Raw genomic sequence first — 19,182 nt, forward strand, 5'->3', positions numbered from 1 at the left:
GAGAATGAAATGTGCTCGATTTTAAATAATTATTTTCTCTCGCTTTTTACACAGGAAGGCACTAATGATATTCCAGTAATAAATTTTTATAGTGGGCCAGAAGAAGATAAATTATGTAACATCACAGTCACTAGTGAAATGGTTGTGAAGCAGATAGACCGACTGAAGCAAAATAAGTCACCGGGTCCTGATGAGGTTTTTTCAAGGGTTCTAAAGGAATGCAAAATGGAAGTCTGTGAACCATTAACTAATATTTTTAATTTATCTCTTCAAACAGGTGTAGTGTCTGATATGTGGAAGATGGCTAATGTAATTCCTATTTTTAAAACAGGGGACAAGTCGTTACCGTCAAATTACCGCCCAATAAGCCTGACCTCAATTGTAGGCAAATTACTAGAGTCAATTATAGCTCAAATTATAAGAAGCCATATTGATAAGCATAGCTTGATTAATGATACTCAGCATGGATTCACAAGAGGCCGGTCTTGTTTAACTAATTTATTAACTTTCTTCAGTAAAGCTTTTGAGGCTGTTGACCACGATAAAGAATTTGATATTATTTACTTAGATTTTAGTAAGGCATTTGATAGAGTTCCGCACCAAAGACTGTTGAAGAAAGTAGCAGCTCATGGCATTGGGGGAAGGGTGCTCTCGTGGATTGAATCATGGCTCACAGACAGGAAGCAGAGAGTGTCCATAAATGGGGTTAAATCCGAGTGGGGATCAGTAACAAGTGGCGTTCCACAGGGATCAGTCTTGGGCCCGTTGTTGTTTATAATATATATCAATGATCTTGATGAAGGAATTACTAGTGATATGAGCAAATTCGCCGATGACACGAAGATAGGTAGGATAATTGATTCAAGCGTAGATGTTAGGGAACTTCAGGAGGATTTAGACAAACTCTACTCTTGGTCAGAAAAGTGGCAGATGCAGTTCAATGTAGATAAATGCAAGGTTCTGAAGCTCGGGAGTGTCCATAACCCTAGCACTTATAAGTTAAATAATGTAGAACTTAGCCATATAGATTGCGAAAAGGACTTGGGGGTTATGGTAAGCAGCAACCTTAAACCAAGACAGCAATGCCTAAGCATACGTAATAAGGCAAATAGATTACTGGGATTTATATTAAGAAGTGTAAGCAACAGAAGTCCAGAGGACATACTGCAGCTTTATACATCATTAGTAAGGCCTCACCTAGATTATGCAGCTCAATTCTGGTCTCCATATTACAGAATGGATATAAATTCGTTAGAAAACATTCAGCGTAGGATGACTAAATTAATACATAGCATTAGAAATCTTCCTTATGAAGAAAGATTGAAGACTGAGGGGAGACCTGATCGAAGTGTATAAGTGGAAGATAGGTATTAATAAAGGGGATATTAACAAGGTCTTGAGGATATCTCTCCAAGAGAGAGAACCCGCAGTAATGGATTTAAATTAGATAAGTTTAGATTTAGAAAGGACATAGGAAAGTATTGGTTTGGAAATAGGGTAGTTGATGAGTGGAACAGTCTACCTAGTTGGGTTATTGAGGCTAGGACTTTGGGTAGTTTCAAATTTAGGTTGGATAAGTGCATGAGTGGGAGTGGTTGGATTTGAGTGGGACTTGCACATCGGAGCTTGTTTCTTGGGTGGCATTGAAAATAGGGCTGGTCAAATGTTTGTTAGTGGGATGAATTGTAAAGGACCTGCCTAGTATGGGCCAAAAGGCCTCCTGCAGTGTTCCTCCTTTCTTATGTTCTTATGTTCTTATGCTTTTTCTTTTTCGGGCCACCCTGCCTTGGTGGGAATCGGCCAGTGTGACAATAAAAAAAAAATAGTAAGGCCTCACCTAGATTATGCAGCTCAATTCTGGTCTCCATATTACAGAATGGACATAAATTCGTTAGAAAACATTCAGCGTAGGATGACTAAATTAATACATAGCATTAGAAATCTTCCTTATGAAGAAAGATTGAAGACTCTTAAGTTACATTCACTTGTTAGACGAAGAATGAGGGGAGACCTGATCGAAGTGTATAAGTGGAAGATAGGTATTAATAAAGGGGATATTAACAAGGTCTTGAGGATATCTCTCCAAGAGAGAACCCGCAGTAATGGATTTAAATTAGATAAGTTTAGATTTAGAAAGGACATAGGAAAGTATTGGTTTGGAAATATGGTAGTTGATGAGTGGAACAGTCTACCTAGTTGGGTTATTGAGGCTGGGACTTTGGGTAGTTTCAAATTTTGGTTGGATAAGTGCATGTGTGGGAGCGGTTGGATTTGAGTGGGACTTGCACATCAGAGCTTATTTCTTGGGTGGCATTGAAAATTGGGTTGGTCAAATGTTTGTTAGTGGGATGAATTGTAAAGGATCTGTAGATGAATGGTTCAGAGAACCGACATGTTGATAAATTAGACACATGTGCAACTCTTGGGTATCTTTATTGAGGAAACGTTTCGCCACACAGTCGCGTCAAGATTGATGGACTGAACACATCGACTCAAGGTTGAGGGACTGATTACCTCATTCTCCTCCTGTTCTTCAAGTTTCTCCTGCACATGTGTCTAATTTGTAAAGGATCTGCCTAGTATGGGCCAACAGGCCTGCTGTAGTGTTCCTCCTTTCTTATGTTCTTATGTTCTTATAATGCTAGTATATTGTACAATACTAGTGTATTGTATAATACTAGTGTACTGTATAATACTAGTATATTGTACAATACTAGTGTATTGTATAATACTAGTATATTGTTATTATATTTTAATTAATACTAATCTTTATAGTAATAGAATAACAGATAACATCTTAGTAATGCATGACAAGTAGGTCTATTGTTGTATATATGTATATACCAGAGTGTTCTGTCCAGTTTGAATATAACCAACAGTATAGCACCTTCACATAAATAACCAGCACCTAGGATAATGATACTTATGACGACCTTTGCATGTGTACCAGAATAATATCTGCAGTGTACCTGAGGAGTAAGAACTAGTACAACCAGTATATCAGTATAGTAAACCAGAACACTTCAGTGTTAAACAGTAATTAGTTTTATTTTCTGTGATTGTCTTAAGTAGAACTAGTAGGCACAAAGTTTGTTATACAGACGGTGTAATCTTGCATGAAGGGAGAGGGTAGTTGTCTTATGTCCAAGGGTAGCTGCTGACTGCAAAACAGCGGGTAACAAAGGGATCACTGTGTAAGCCCTCCTTGACTTTGTTCTTGCCAGTAGGGAAACACTAATTAATAATCTTGAGGTTAATGATGAGCTTGGGGAAAGTGATCACAAATCACTCAGTTTTAATATATCATGGAATTCCCCTAATAATAGCAATCAAGTCTCCGTCCCTGACTTTCGCTTGGCTGATTTCATAGGACTGAAAAATTACTTAGGTGGGCTGAACTGGAATGACCTGACTAAGGGTCAGGTAGGTGGTGATGGTTGCCGATATGATGCTTTCCAGGGCATAGTTCTAGCTGCTCAGTCAAATTATGTTCCAAATAGGGAAATCAGATCAAACAAAAATGATCCTAAATGGATGAACAATAGATTAAAATATCTGATTGGTCAAAAGAGAGGCATATATAGGCAAATCAAAAGAGGAGAGGGGCAATTGAGAAATCGATATATTCAGTTAAAGAGAGAAATAAAAAAGGTAATTAGAAAAGCAAAAAGAGATTATGAGGTTAAAGTTGCAAGAGAATCGAAGACTAACCCAAAAGGATTCTTTCAGGTATACAGAAGTAAGATCAGGGACAAGATAGGCCCACTCAAAAGTTCCTCGGGTCAGCTCACTGACAGTGATAAGGAAATGTGTAGAATTTTTAACACATACTTCCTCTCAGTTTTTACACAGGAGGATACCAGCGATATTCCAGTAATGATAAATTATGTAGAACAGGACGATAATAAACTGTGTACTATTAGGGTCACAAGTGACATGGTCCTTAGGCAAATAGATAAATTAAAACCTAACAAATCCCCAGGCCCTGATGAACTGTATGCAAGGGTTCTAAAGGAATGTAAAGAGGAGCTTAGCACACCTTTGGCTAATCTTTTCAACATATCACTACAAACTGGCATGGTGCCAGATAAGTGGAAAATGGCAAATGTGATACCTATTTTCAAAACAGGTGACAGGTCCTTAGCTTCGAACTATAGACCAATAAGCCTAACCTCCATAGTGGGAAAATTTATGGAATCAATAATTGCCGAGGCAGTTCGTAGCCACCTTGAAAAGCATAAATTAATCAACGAATCTCAGCATGGTTTTACAAAGGGGCGTTCCTGCCTTACGAATTTATTAACTTTTTTCACTAAGGTATTTGAGGAGGTAGATCATGGTAATGAATATGATATTGTGTATATGGACTTCAGTAAGGCTTTTGACAGGGTCCCACATCAGAGACTATTGAAGAAAATTAAAGCACATGGAATAGGAGGAGAAATTTTTTCCTGGATAGAGGCATGGTTGACAAATAGGCAGCAGAGAGTTTGGAAATAAATGGTATAAAATACCGACACAATGGAAATATATACACAAATGCAGTATGTACGAATGGTATACAATACCGACAAAATGAGATTATGTAAAGTAAAAGGACACAAGTGCAACTAATGTGACATTTATTGTGGCAACGTTTCGCTCTCCAGGAGCTTTATCAAGCCATTACCTGTAATGGCTTGATAAAGCTCCTGGAGAGCGAAACGTTGCCACAATAAATGTCACATTAGTTGCACTTGTGTCCTTTTACTTTACATATTGTCGGTAACTCTACCAACTTTATTACAAAACGAGATTAAGACACATGTGCAACATCTGGGTATCTTTATTGTAGACGTTTCGCCATCCAGTGGCTTTATCAATACAAATTCTCCACGACTATGGTGCTCTTCGCACCTACTCCTAGGTTGAGGGACTGATTACCTCATCTTCTGTACATAGTTCTACAGTAAAAATCCCTGATTTTCGTTCTGCCGATTATAATGGACTTAGGGAACATCTGTCTAATCTTGATTGGGGTTATCTAGCTAATGATTTTATTGACGATAATCATACTTATGAATATGAAGGGATCTGCTTTTATGATTGTTTTCTTAATAATGTACACAGTGCCCAGAGTATATACATTCCCCAGAGAGAATTTATGTCTAATAATAACGATCCCAAATGGGTTAACAGGAGGCTAAAGCATCTATTAGGGGAGAAAAGGGGAATTTATAGGCGCATCAGAAGAGGAGAGGTTAACCTTACTGACCAATATGTTCAGCTTAAAAGAGAAGTAAAAAGGGCGATTAGAAAGGCTAAACGTGACTATGAAATTAGAGTTGCTAATGAATCAAAGACTAATCCAAAGGGGTTCTTTCAAGTGTATAGGACGAAGGTGAAGGAAAAAGTAGGACCTCTGAAATCTGGGAATGGACAGCTGACGGATAATGAACTGGAAATGTGTTCCTTATTTAATGACTATTTTTTGTCAGTTTTTACACAGGAAGATGAAAATGAGATTCCAGTAATTAACAATTATTTAGTTCCTGATGAATTTAAGTTAACTAATATTACTGTCACGAGGGACATGGTTATTAAACAGATAGACAAACTGAAACAAAATAAGTCCCCGGGACCCGATGAGTTGTTTTCAAGGGTACTTAAGGAATGCAAGATGGAGCTTAGTCAGCCATTAACGAGTGTATTCAATGCGTCCATCCTTACCAGTGTTGTGCCAGAGTTGTGGAAGATGGCTAATGTGGTTCCTATATTCAAATCAGGGGATAAGTCCACTCCTTCAAATTACCGTCCAATAAGCCTGACATCTATAGTGGGCAAGTTATTAGAATCAATTATAGCTGACATTATCAGAAGTCACCTTGAAGAGCATAACTTGATAAATGAATCTCAGCATGGATTCACGAGAGGTCGTTCCTGCCTGACAAACTTACTGACGTTCTTCAATAGAACATTTGAGGCAGTTGACAGTGATAAGGAATATGATATTGTTTATTTGGATTTTAGTAAAGCCTTCGACAGAGTACCTCACAAGAGACTCTTAAGAAAAGTGGCAGCTGATGAGAGTAAGACACATGTGCAACATCTGGGTATCTTTATTGTAGACGTTTCGCCATCCAGTGGCTTTATCAATACAAATTCTAGGACATAACTTGAAGACAGTAGAACTATGTACAGAAGATGAGGTAATCAGTCCCTCAAACTAGGAGTAGGTGCTGTTCGCACCTACTCCTAGTTTGAGGGACTGATTACCTCATCTTCTGTACATAGTTCTACTGTCTTCAAGTTATGTCCTAGAATTTGTATTGATAAAGCCACTGGATGGCGAAACGTCTACAATAAAGATACCCAGATGTTGCACATGTGTCTTACTCTCATCTTGTCGGTATTATATACCATTTCGTACACAAAAGTGGCAGCTCATGGTATAGGTGGTAAAGTTCTAGCTTGGATTGAGGCATGGCTTACCAATAGAAAGCAGAGAGTTACCATTAATGGAGTGAAATCTGAATGGGGATTAGTCACTAGTGGCGTTCCACAAGGATCAGTTTTAGGGCCTCTCCTGTTCATAATTTACATTAATGACCTTGATGAAGGGATTACTAGTGACATGAGTAAGTTTGCTGATGATACAAAGATAGGCCGATTGTAATAAAGTTGGTAGAATTACCGACAATATGTAAAGTAAAAGGACACAAGTGCAACTAATGTGACATTTATTGTGGCAACGTTTCGCTCACCAGGAGCTTTATCAAGCCATTACAAACAATACATGGACACAGAGGGTATATAAAGGCTCAGAGTGAGGTGAATACTAGTGAGGTACCATTTCGATGTTCACTAGTGGTAGTAGTAGTAGTAGTAGTAGTGGTAGTGACAAAAGTAATACAATATGGTAGATCAATTAATTCGTACATGAGTAAAAGGATATAAAAGCTATTACTTGGGTAACAAGTAATAGCACTACCACTACTACTACTACTACTACTACTACCACTAGTGAACATCGAAATGGTACCTCACTAGTATTCACCTCACTCTGAGCCTTTATATACCCTCTGTGTCCATGTATTGTTTGTAATGGCTTGATAAAGCTCCTGGAGAGCGAAACGTTGCCACAATAAATGTCACATTAGTTGCACTTGTGTCCTTTTACTTTACAAAGATAGGCCGTATAATTCACTCTGAGGAGGATATCAATGAACTCCAGGACGATTTGAACAAATTAATGTCTTGGTCTGAAAAATGGCAGATGAAGTTTAATGTGGATAAGTGTAAGGTACTTGCCCTTGGTAATGAAAATAACCCTCGAAGCTATAATCTAGGTGAAGTAGAGTTTGGTCATACAGAATGTGAAAAAGACTTGGGAGTCATGGTAAGCAGAAATCTAAAGCCAAGACAGCAGTGCCTTAGTGTGCGCAACAAGGCCAACAGATTACTTGGATTTATCTCAAGAAGTATAAGTAACAGAAGTCCAAAAGTTATTTTACAGCTCTATACTTCACTAGTGAGGCCTCATTTAGATTATGCTGCTCAGTTTTGGTCCCCTTACTACAGGATGGACATAGACTCATTAGAGAACATACAGAGAAGAATGACTAAAATGATTTACTGTGTAAGGAACGTCCCGTATGAAGATAGACTTAAAGCCTTAAATCTCCACTCTCTGGAGAGGCGTAGAATGAGGGGAGATATCATTGAAGTGTATAAGTGGATGACGGGCATAAACAAGGGAGACATTAATAAAGTACTGAGGGTGTCGAACCAGGTAAGAACCAGGAATAATGGATTTAAGTTGGATAAATTTAGATTTAGAAAGGACATAGGTAAGTACTGGTTTTCTAACAGAGTTGTAGATGCGTGGAACAGTCTTCCCAGTGGGGTGATATAGGCTAGGACCTTGGGTAGCTTTAAGAAGAGACTGGACAAATATATGAGTGGGAGGGGTTGGGTTTGATTGGTGTCATGGGGTACGGGAGTTATTTCTTGGGTAGCTTTAGGTAGATGTCGTTTTGATAAGGACCTGCCTCGTATGGGCCAGTAGGCCTTCTGCAGTGTTCCTACATTCTTATGTTTTTATGTTCTTATCTAATTGTAGTGTTTTGCAGTCGGAAAACCTATGGCTGGGTAGTTGGTGGCGCTCAGGAGACACAAACAACTACCAACTCTTTATTACTCCCCCCAAAATACAGAATCAGCCCATGCTGGTGAGTCAAACCCTGGCCTCTTCTTGCAATACATTTCAAAGAGCACCGCTGACCTTCCCTTCAACTGCTGTAGTTCAGACACCACTCTTCCCTCCCTGCCTTCAACTCTTTTATGCTTGGTGTTTCTCGCACTCTCTCTCAGGTTAATATTGAACCCTTTTTACACGTAATGTGATCTCACGTTCTTATGAATCTGTGCCATTTCGCCATGAAAAAAAATATAAATGCTTATTTGAGCTTTTGTATTTTAGTAATAATTTTTTTTTATATTTTATTTAAAATACAGTATACATTATACATGGAAGCAAACATATGTCACTAAACCAATCGACATGGAACAACAAAATTAAAGTGAACATTAAAATGGTATAAAATACCGACAGGTTGTTAGGTAAGACACGTATGCAACAGTTAAGTATCTTTATTTTGAAACGTTTCGCCTACACAGTAGGCTTCTTCAGTCGAGTACAGAAAAGTTGATAGAAGCAGAAGATACTTGAAGACGATGTAATCAGTCCATCACCCTTAAAGTTTTGAGGTGGTCAGTCCCTCAGTCTGGAGAGCATTGTTCCATAGAATGAAACAATATGGAGATGAACATTAAAATGGTATAAAATACCGACAGGTTGTTAGGTAAGACACATATGCAGAGGAGCGTTGTTCCATAGTATGAAACAATATTGTTTCATACTATGGAACAGTGCTCTTCTCCAGACTGGGGGACTGGCCACCTCGGGACTTTGGGGGTGATGGACTGATTACGTCGTCTTCAGGTGTCTTCTTCTTCTATCAACTTTTCTGTGCTCGACTGAGGAAGCCTGCTGTGTGGGCGAAGCGTTTCGAGGTAGAGATACCTAACTGTTGCATATGTGTCTTACCTAACAACCTGTCGGTATTTTATACCATTTTAATGTTCATCTCCATATTGTTTCATTCTATGGAACAATGCTCTCCAGACTGAGGGACTGACCACCTCAAAACTTTAAGGGTGATGGACTGATTACATCGTCTTCAAGTATCTTCTGCTTCTATCAACTTTTCTGTACTCGAATGAAGAAGCCTACTGTGATGGACTGATTACATCGTCTTCAAGTATCTTCTGCTTCTATCAACTTTTCTGTACTCGAATGAAGAAGCCTACTGTGATGGACTGATTACATCGTCTTCAAGTATCTTCTGCTTCTATCTACTTTTCTGTACTCGACTGAAGAAGCCTACTGTGTAGGCGAAACGTTTCAAAATAAAGATACCTAACTGTTGCATATGTGTCTTACCTAACAACCTGTCGGTATTTTATACCATTTTAATGTTCAAATCTAACTGTTGCATATGTGTCTTATCAAATCCATTACTGCGGGTTCTCTCATGGAGAGATATCCTCAAGACCTTGTTAATATCCCCTTTATTAATACCTATCTTCCACTTATACACTTCGATCAGGTCTCCCCTCATTCTTCGTCTAACAAGTGAATGTAACTTAAGAGTCTTCAATCTTTCTTCATAAGGAAGATTTCTAATGCTATGTATTAATTTAGTCATCCTACGCTGAATGTTTTCTAACGAATTTATGTCCATTCTGTAATATGGAGACCAGAATTGAGCTGCATAATCTAGGTGAGGCCTTACTAATGATGTATAAAGCTGCAGTATGACCTCTGGACTTCTGTTGCTTACACTTCTTGATATAAATCCCAGTAATCTATTTGCCTTATTACGTACGCTTAGGCATTGCTGTCTTGGCTTAAGGTTGCTGCTTACCATAACCCCCAAGTCCTTTTCGCAATCTGTATGGCTAAGTTCTACATTATTTAACTTATAAGTGCTAGGGTTATGGGCACTCCCGAGCTTCAGAACCTTGCATTTATCTACATTGAACTGCATCTGCCACTTTTCTGACCAAGAGTAGAGTTTGTCTAAATCCTCCTGAAGTTCCCTAACATCTACGTTTGAATCAATTATCCTACCTATCTTCGTGTCATCGGCGAATTTGCTCATATCACTAGTAATTCCTTCATCAAGATCATTGGTAATAAATACCGACAAGTTGGTTTAGAAAGACACGTAAGCAAACACTATGACATATTTATTAGAAAACGTTTCGGTCCTGGGACCTTGATCACTTCTAACATACAGAGGTAGAAAGACATTATATATATAGGCGGAGAGTGAGGTGTGACGCACGTGACCTGAGGAATGTCATAAGAACATGAGAACATAAGAATGGAGGATCACTGTAGAAGGCCTACTGGCCCATGCGAGGCAGGTCCTTATCAAAACAACCTCTGCCTACGACGAGGACGGGTAGACGTTGAAATCATGTGACTCCTGTGCTGTTGGGTTGGTGGTGCTTAAGTATCATGTATGCCAATGTTTTTGAAATTTTGTAGTTTCCAGTGTTGCGTTCTATAGTGTCGGTGACTGCGATTAGTGAGGCTTCTAGGCACCGTCGGCGCCGTTCGGTGAGAACGAGTTGTGCCTCATTCCAGTTCATCAAATGTCCCGTGGAGTCTCTGTGGAGGACACAGGGGTACCTTACATCGTCTCTGTTAGAGGCATTTCCGCTTGAATGAGCGCTTGAATGAGTTCATCAAGCCTCTACGTTTCACCTTCAGCAACAAGGCTAAATTATACCACCTATCTAGAAGCAGCTTCAAAAAGTTTGAAAATGGCTCCATTGCTAACCTGCCTCCTCAGTTACTCCTATAACTCCCATATGTGTTCTACCCTCTGATGTGACCTAGCCTACTGCCAGCTACTCAAGATTCAAGACTTCAACTACAACAAGTTCAATGCAACAGTCCCTGCTATTCCTGTTCTCAAGTCTGCCCCACGATCGCCTTAGCTGCTGGGTTAAGCCCTGGCTCTATTTCTCTGACTAAGAATACTCCTCTCCAGAGCTATTCTTCATCTGTCCCGTCTTCCCCGCTCATCCCATTGGGATCTTACCTAAACTTGTTTGCTTTGCTTTTGCCTCTGTATGTTAGAAGTGATCAAGGTCCCAGGACCGAAACGTTTTCTAATAAATATGTCATAGTGTTTGCTTACGTGTCTTTCTAAACCATATATATTATGAACAACAATGGGCCCAAGACTGATCCCTGTGGAACGCCACTTGTTACTGATCCCCACTCGGATTTAACACCATTCATGGACACTCTTTGCTTCCTGTCTGTGAGCCATGATTCGATCCACGAGAACACCCTTCCCCCAATGCCATGAGCTGCTACTTTCTTCAACAGTCTTTGGTGTGGAACTCTATCAAATGCCTTACTAAAATCTAAGTAAATAATATCAAATTCTTTATCGTGGTCAACAGCCTCAAAAGCTTTACTGAAGAAAGTTAATAAATTAGTTAGACAAGACCGGCCTCTGGTGAATCCATGCTGAGTATCATTAATCAAGCTATGCTTATCGAGATGGCTTCTTATAATCTCAGCTATAATTGACTCTAGTAATTTGCCTACAATTGAGGTCAGGCTTATTGGGCGGTAATTTGACGGTAACGACTTGTCCCCTGTTTTAAAAATAGGAATTACATTAGCCATCTTCCACATATCAGACACTACACCTGTTTGAAGAGATAAATTAAAAATATTAGTTAATGGTTACGTATTCAGGATATAGAACTTGAGTGGACAGGCTCCTACCTGTACTTGGGAATCTACATTGATAAAAAGCTGACCTTGAAGTTGAAATCATGTGACTCCTGTGCTGTTGGGTTGGTGGTGCTTAAGTATCATGTATGCCAATGTTTTTGACGATAATAAACTGTGCACGATTAGGGTCACAAGTGACATGGTCCTTAGGCAAATAGATAAATTAAAACCTAACAAATCCCCAGGCCCTGATGAACTGTATGCAAGGGTTCTAAAGGAATGTAAAGGGGAGCTTAGCACACCTTTGGCTAATCTTTTCAACATATCACTACAAACTGGCATGGTGCCAGATAAGTGGAAAATGGCAAATGTGATACCTATTTTCAAAACAGGTGACAGGTCCTTAGCTTCGAACTATAGACCAATAAGCCTAATCTCCATAGTGGGAAAATTTATGGAATCAATAATTGCCGAGGCAGTTCGTAGCCACCTTGAAAAGCATAAATTAATCAACGAATCTCAGCATGGTTTTACAAAGGGGCATTCCTGCCTTACGAATTTATTAACTTTTTTCACTAAGGTATTTGAGGAGGTAGATCATGTTAATGAATATGATATTGTGTATATGGACTTCAGTAAGGCTTTTGACAGGGTCCCACATCAGAGACTATTGAGGAAAATTAAAGCACATGGAATAGGAGGAGAAATTTTTTCCTGGATAGAGGCATGGTTGACAAATAGGCAGCAGAGAGTTTGCATAAATGGGGAGAAATCAGAGTGGGGAAGCGTTACGAGCGGTGTTCCACAGGGGTCAGTGTTGGGCCCCCTGCTGTTCACAATCTACATAAACGACATAGATGAGGGCATAAAGAGCGACATCGGCAAGTTTGCCGATGACACCAAAATAGGCCGTCGAATTCATTCTGACGAGGACATTCGAGCACTCCAGGAAGATTTGAATAGACTGATGCAGTGGTCGGAAAAGTGGCAGATGCAGTTTAATATAGACAAATGCAAAGTTCTAAATGTTGGACAGGACAATAACCATGCCACATATAAACTAAATAATGTAGATCTTAATATTACGGATTGCGAAAAAGATTTAGGAGTTCTGGTTAGCAGTAATCTGAAACCAAGACAACAGTGCATAAGTGTTCGCAATAAAGCTAATAGAATCCTTGGCTTCATATCAAGAAGCATAAATAATAGGAGTCCTCAGGTTGTTCTTCAACTCTATACATCCTTGGTTAGGCCTCATTTAGATTATGCTGCACAGTTTTGGTCACCGTATTACAGGATGGATATAAATTCTCTGGAAAATGTACAAAGGAGGATGACAAAGTTGATCCCATGTATCAGAAACCTTCCCTATGAGGATAGACTAAGGGCCCTGAATCTGCACTCTCTAGAAAGACGTAGAATTAGGGGGGATATGATTGAGGTGTATAAATGGAAGACAGGAATAAATAAAGGGGATGTGAATAGTGTGCTGAAAATATCGAGCCTAGACAGGACTCGCAGCAATGGTTTTAAGTTGGAAAAATTCAGATTCAGGAAGGATATAGGAAAGTACTGGTTTGGTAATAGAGTTGTGGATGAGTGGAACAAACTCCCGAGTACAGTTATAGAGGCCAGAACGTTGTGTAGCTTTAAAAATAGGTTGGATAAATACATGAGTGGATGTGGGTGGGTGTGAGTTGGACCTGATAGCTTGTGCTACCAGGTCGGTTGCCGTGTTCCTCCCTTAAGTCAATGTGACCTGACCTGACAAGGTTGGGTGCATTGGCTTAAGCCGGTAGGAGACTTGGACCTGCCTCGCATGGGCCAGTAGGCCTTCTGCAGTGTTCCTTCGTTCTTATGTTCTTATGTTCAGAAACAGGCCGAGTATGTCAGGTCACGTGCTCTACTCAGACTCAACGCCATGAGAGCCATGACGAGGCACCATGCAGGGGCAAGCAAAGATGTACTTCGCTTGTACTATATACAAGCTATACGCTCGCTCATTGACTACGGTGCACCGGCGTTAGCTCATCTCTTCCCGCAGAGCAGGCAAAGAGTGGAGGTCGTACAAAATCAGGCGATAAGAACTATGCTTGGGGCCCCCCATCTGGACCAACACAGTATGTCTCAGATCTGAGGCCCGGCTTCCTTCCTTGGCTGACAGAGTAAGATACATAAACGCCTGCAAAGTGGCCACGATTCTGCACAGGCAGCAAGGTACCCGACTAAGGAGACGGATATTGACAACCATGGCACAAGATCCCACACTCTTCACGGACTACTCCTGGATTCGTTCGTTTTGTGCTGCTGGGCGGAAGCTGCTGCCTATACAAATACTCCTTGAGAAGAGTTGTGACCTTCCTGTTGCTGGGTACCATCCACCACCTCCCTGGCACCCAGATCCAGCCGATGTTTGCATTATTCAGCTACCCATCTCTAAGCGTCTCTGCAGTCAAGACACTCTCAGCAATCATGCTGAGACAAGCATGGCACTGGCAGAGGGAGGCACATGTGCAGTGTGTTTCACAGATGGTTCTGTCGACCCTGACAGGAAGAGAGCAGCAGCTGGACTGTACCACAATGGTCACACACAAGGCTGGCGACTCCCTGACCACTGCATGATCCTTCAAGCTGAGCTGGTGGCGATTCAGCAGGCATTGTCACATGCCCTACGACATCGACTCCGACCTGTCATACATGTTGATTCCACCTCTGCAATCAATGCCCTCTCCCATCCTCAACCACAGGACAATGTTCACCTCATCACATCGATCCTGAGCATAATGACAGCCTTAGAAGTTCAGGGTGACAGATCGACATTGAACTGGATCCCCAGCCATGCTGGCATCCGGGGAAATGAGGCGGCAGATGATGCAGCCAAGGCAGCAACAGACTATCCACATGTTGGGATTACTGTCCCAATCAGCCTACGACAGACCAAACTGGTGGCTGCCAGAGCCATGAAACTTATGGGGGAGGTCTTAGGTGATACCCCATCTCAACAGTGGTACCGAGCAGCGACTCAGGGAGAACCCCCTCCATATGATAGAAGCTGGTCCAGAGCACAGTGTACCGCCATCCATCGGCTTCGTTTGGGCTTTCCCACAGCCAAGATGATGGTAGACAAGGCTGAGCAGGAGATGTGCCAGTACTGTCAGCACGTTGTCCAGCGGCCCCTAACACACTATCTTCTGGAGTGCGAAGTTACTGAGAAACTCCACAGGCAACTAGGAGTGATATTCCCTCCCGAAGAGGAACCAGAGATGACTGCGGCCACACTAGTGTACCATGGAGTCAACGAACCAGACAAGCTGTTACTTGTGATAACGACATATCCTCCTCCTCGCTAGTGTCCATAGTTAGGAGTACATACGGTGTTGTCGCTTATGAGATGCACCAGTTGAACTGACCAGAAGAGTGCTTGAACAGCATATGTCGCATCATTGTGGAAACCTTTCTCCCTCGGGAGCCAGAGACGGGTCATCGCAAGATTGAGACCCGTGCCAGGACTACGGTCTTGGCGAACATTATACATACATACATAATGGTTCACAGACTTCCATTTTGCATTCCTTTAGAACCCTTGAAAAAACCTCATCAGGACCCAGTGACTTATTTTGCTTCAGTCGGTCTATCTGCTTCACAACCATTTCACTAGTGACTGTGATGTTACATAATTTATCTTCTTCTGTTCCACTATAAAAATTAATTACCGGAATATTATTAGTGTCTTCCTGTGTAAAAACCGAGAGAAAATAATTATTTAAAATCGAGCACATTTCATTCTCTTTGTCAGTAAGATGCCCATAGTTATTTTTAAGGGGACCTATCTTATCTCTGACTTTTGTTCTATAGACCTGGAAAAAACTTTTTGGGTTAGTTTTAGAATCCCTAGCAACTTTAATTTCATAGTCCCTTTTAGCTTTTCTTATCCCCTTTTTAATGTCCCTCTTAATGTCAATATACTGATTCATAAGATGACCCTCGCCTCTTTTGATACGCCTATAAATTCCTTTCTTATGCCCTAGTAGATATTTCAGCCTATTATTCATCCATTTTGGGTCATTTCTATTTGATCTAATTTCCTTGTAAGGGATAAAAGTTCTTTGAGCAGCATGTATTGCGCTCAGAAAACTGTCATATTGATAGCTCTCTTCGTTACCCCAGTCAACAGATGATAAGTGTTCTCTAAGCCCATCGTAATCTGCTAAGCGAAAATCTGGGACTGTTACTGAGTTATCCCTACTGTCATACTTCCATTCAATTCTAAATGTAATTGATTTGTGGTCGCTAGCACCCAGTTCCTCTGAAACTTCTAAATTATTAACAAGGGATTCATTGTTTGCCAGAACTAAGTCAAGCAGGTTATTACCCCTTGTAGGTTCTGTCACAAACTGCTTCAAAAAACAATCCTGAACTACTTCTAAGAAGTCGTATGATTCTAAATTCCCAGTCAAGAAATTCCAATCAATATGACTAAAGTTAAAGTCTCCTAAAATTACTACATTATCGTGCCTTGTGGCCCTAACAATTTCCTCCCATAGTAGTCTCCCCTGGTCCCTATCTAAATTTGGGGGACGGTATATCACACCTAAAATTAATTTTTCATGCTTCTCTGAAAATTCTATCCAAACAGACTCTGTATGTGTTACTTCAGACTTAATACCCGTTTTTATGCAACAGTTCAAACGATCTCGGACATACAATGCCACCCCATCCCCCTTCCCGATACTTCTGTCTACTTGGAACAATTTAAAACCCTGAATGTGACATTCTGCAGGCATGTCCCGACTTTTTGAATTAAACCACGTCTCAGTAATGGCAAATATATCTATGTTACCTGCACTAGCAACTAGTCTCAACTCGTCCATCTTATTCCTAGCACTGTGACTATTTGTGTAATAAATATTTAAAGAGCCTCCTCTTTCTTTACCCTTCCTGCTCCTTTCTGTTATTCCACTAAACCTATTACCGTCCTTGTCAATTAGTGCCACTGGCTTTCCAATATCCACCTCATTTTGCCTCTTACTAGTTCTCCTAGTACTCATATTACTACCCTGCGACTTCACAGTTTTCCCGCAAAAACCCATACCACTAACTATTCCTAGTTTAAAGACCTAACAGCTCCCTCCACTGCGTTGGCCAGTGCTCCCACCCCACACCTCGATAAGTGAACCCCATCCCTGGCATACATGTCATTTCTGCCATAGAAGAGGTCCCAGTTGTCAATGAATGTTACCGCATTTTCCTTACAGTATTTGTCCAGCCAGCAATTGACACCAATTGCTCTGGACAACCATTCATTTCCAACTCCTCTCCTTGGCAAAATGCCACATATGACAGGTTTCCCACCCTTCCTCCTAATTTTCTCTATTGCTGACCTATACCTGCTAATCAGGTCCTCACTCCTACGTCTGCCAACATCGTTGCCTCCAGCACTGAGACAGATAATCGGATTGCTCCCATTACCTCTCATGATGTCATCCAGACGGCTAACAATATCCTTCATCCCAGCCTCAGGAAAACTCACTCTCTGCCTCCTACTCCTATCCTTCAAGCAGAATGCCCTATCCATGTACCTAATCTGGCTATCCCCAACAACAACAATGTTTTTACCTTCCTTGGCGTCGTCCGTCGTGATGCTCCGAGTAGTCGACTCACGTTCGCCAGGTAGCATTACACCACTTGTAGAATTCGTCAAGACGTTCTCGATGGTCTTCGTTGGGGTTTCTATGGATGTCTTACTCACGTCTGCCAATGCTTCTTTGGTGCTCGTTGTGGCATTCCCAGTAGAACACTCACATTCGTCAGGCAGCACCGAGAATGGGTTGGAAGTTTCCACGGTAGTCTTCTGGTTTCTCGTTGTTTCTGCCACTCCAACCGTTTTCTTGATCTTCAGCTTGATTCCATGTTGCCCGGCCACTGACCAAGCTCCCCCCTTAACCTGGGGACTCACAACAGAAGGATTACTACGAATCCTCTTGTTCTCCTCCGTTAATCGCCGTATCTCCATCTTAGCAACTCTGAGCTCTTCTCTCAGCTGCTGGTAAAGTTGCTCAAGAGAGGGCATCCTGGTTCAGATTGAGGGCATCCTGGTTCAGATTGAGGGCATCCTGGTTCACTAACACTACATAACACTACCCTGCACATACAGTGTCACACGACATGTACTATACAATCTTAACCAGGCCGCTGAAACATTATATGTTAGGCCTTATGTGCCAAAATACAATCTCACATAATATTAAAAACTCTACCACGTTGCTCATTACAGCTATTTACACTTCCGAGCCTTCTGATATACAGAAATTGTGTCTTACAGAATGCTCCCTACAAGAAGGGAAACCCCAGACTTTGTATCACAGCATATTCTAAACAGTTCTATGGCATACCTTAGTAACACCACGTAGTATGTGCTTTCTATAACATCTTTGAAGACACTCTCACAATAACGAACAGTCATTCTCACACACACAAAAACTTTAAGATTCTACCCTTTCATTCACCTTATATACACACAGTGATGTAGTGCTCCAATACACTACGTACATGTACTATCCAAAATCTTCACAACATAAAGGGAAAACATATGTAATACCACCACCCACACCACACGCACTACACAGGTAAAGCATAAATCCAATCACACACTTTAAAAGCCATCCACACATCCCCACTCAAGAAACTAGCCCGTCGTTACCCCTTACTTTACACTTAAATCCCGTAAATCCTTCAACTTTAAACTCCGGTATCCCTCAGTAAACGCTGTCTCCCACCTTTCCCCATAAAGATCCTTATTGCGACACTTAGTTCTATAAATGGTGGCCGCTAACACCTTTATTCTTTCCTCCACACCCACCTCCCTCATAGCCCAAGACGTATAAATAAAATCAGTGACCACATACGCAACGGCATTCACCACCATCTAACTCATCCCACCTATATCTAAACTTAACACCCTTAACACCCTAACCATACCCTCACAGCTTCTAAACAATTACAAAAATACACCGCATGAAAATTAGTCTCCAAACATCCACACGCTTCGCACTCCCCACCCTCCCTTAGTCTCCTATTAAATAACACAACACCAGACGGCTAGATTCCATGTAGAAACCTAAACATTACCTCCCTTACACCTGGTTTAACACGCAATTTCCGTAAACATACATGGGGTATGCCCCCTCAACTGCCACCACCACAGACCCACCCCACACCCTTTCAAGAATCCTCAATTTGAGGTGCTTCAGATCCCTCACCGTCTTTAAAACCCACAACATGGCCTCACCAATCATTAAATCCCTACCCCCCACCATCGTTGCATATCCATACGCAGTCTTTCTAGCCCCCCTCTCCTCCCCCCACCTCCCTCAAAT

General features: G+C 41.1%; 1 protein-coding gene across 2 annotated transcripts in view; it reads left to right on the forward strand.

Annotated features, from left to right (window-relative positions):
* Nucleotides 1-19,182, forward strand: part of LOC128685620 (major facilitator superfamily domain-containing protein 12-like) — a 111,973-nt gene that overhangs the window by 64,914 nt on the left and 27,877 nt on the right. The window contains exon 7 of one of the 2 annotated variants that reach the window (XM_070082682.1): nt 8,112-8,210. The exons of the other annotated variant lie outside the window; for it this stretch is intronic. Coding sequence (XP_069938783.1) covers nt 8,112-8,210 — 99 coding nt within the window. The remainder of the gene's footprint in view (nt 1-8,111; nt 8,211-19,182) is intronic. 2 annotated transcript variants of the gene reach the window in all.

The sequence above is a fragment of the Cherax quadricarinatus genome, chromosome 1 (assembly GCF_038502225.1).
Source record: "Cherax quadricarinatus isolate ZL_2023a chromosome 1, ASM3850222v1, whole genome shotgun sequence".
Taxonomy (NCBI): Eukaryota; Metazoa; Arthropoda; class Malacostraca; order Decapoda; family Parastacidae; genus Cherax; species Cherax quadricarinatus.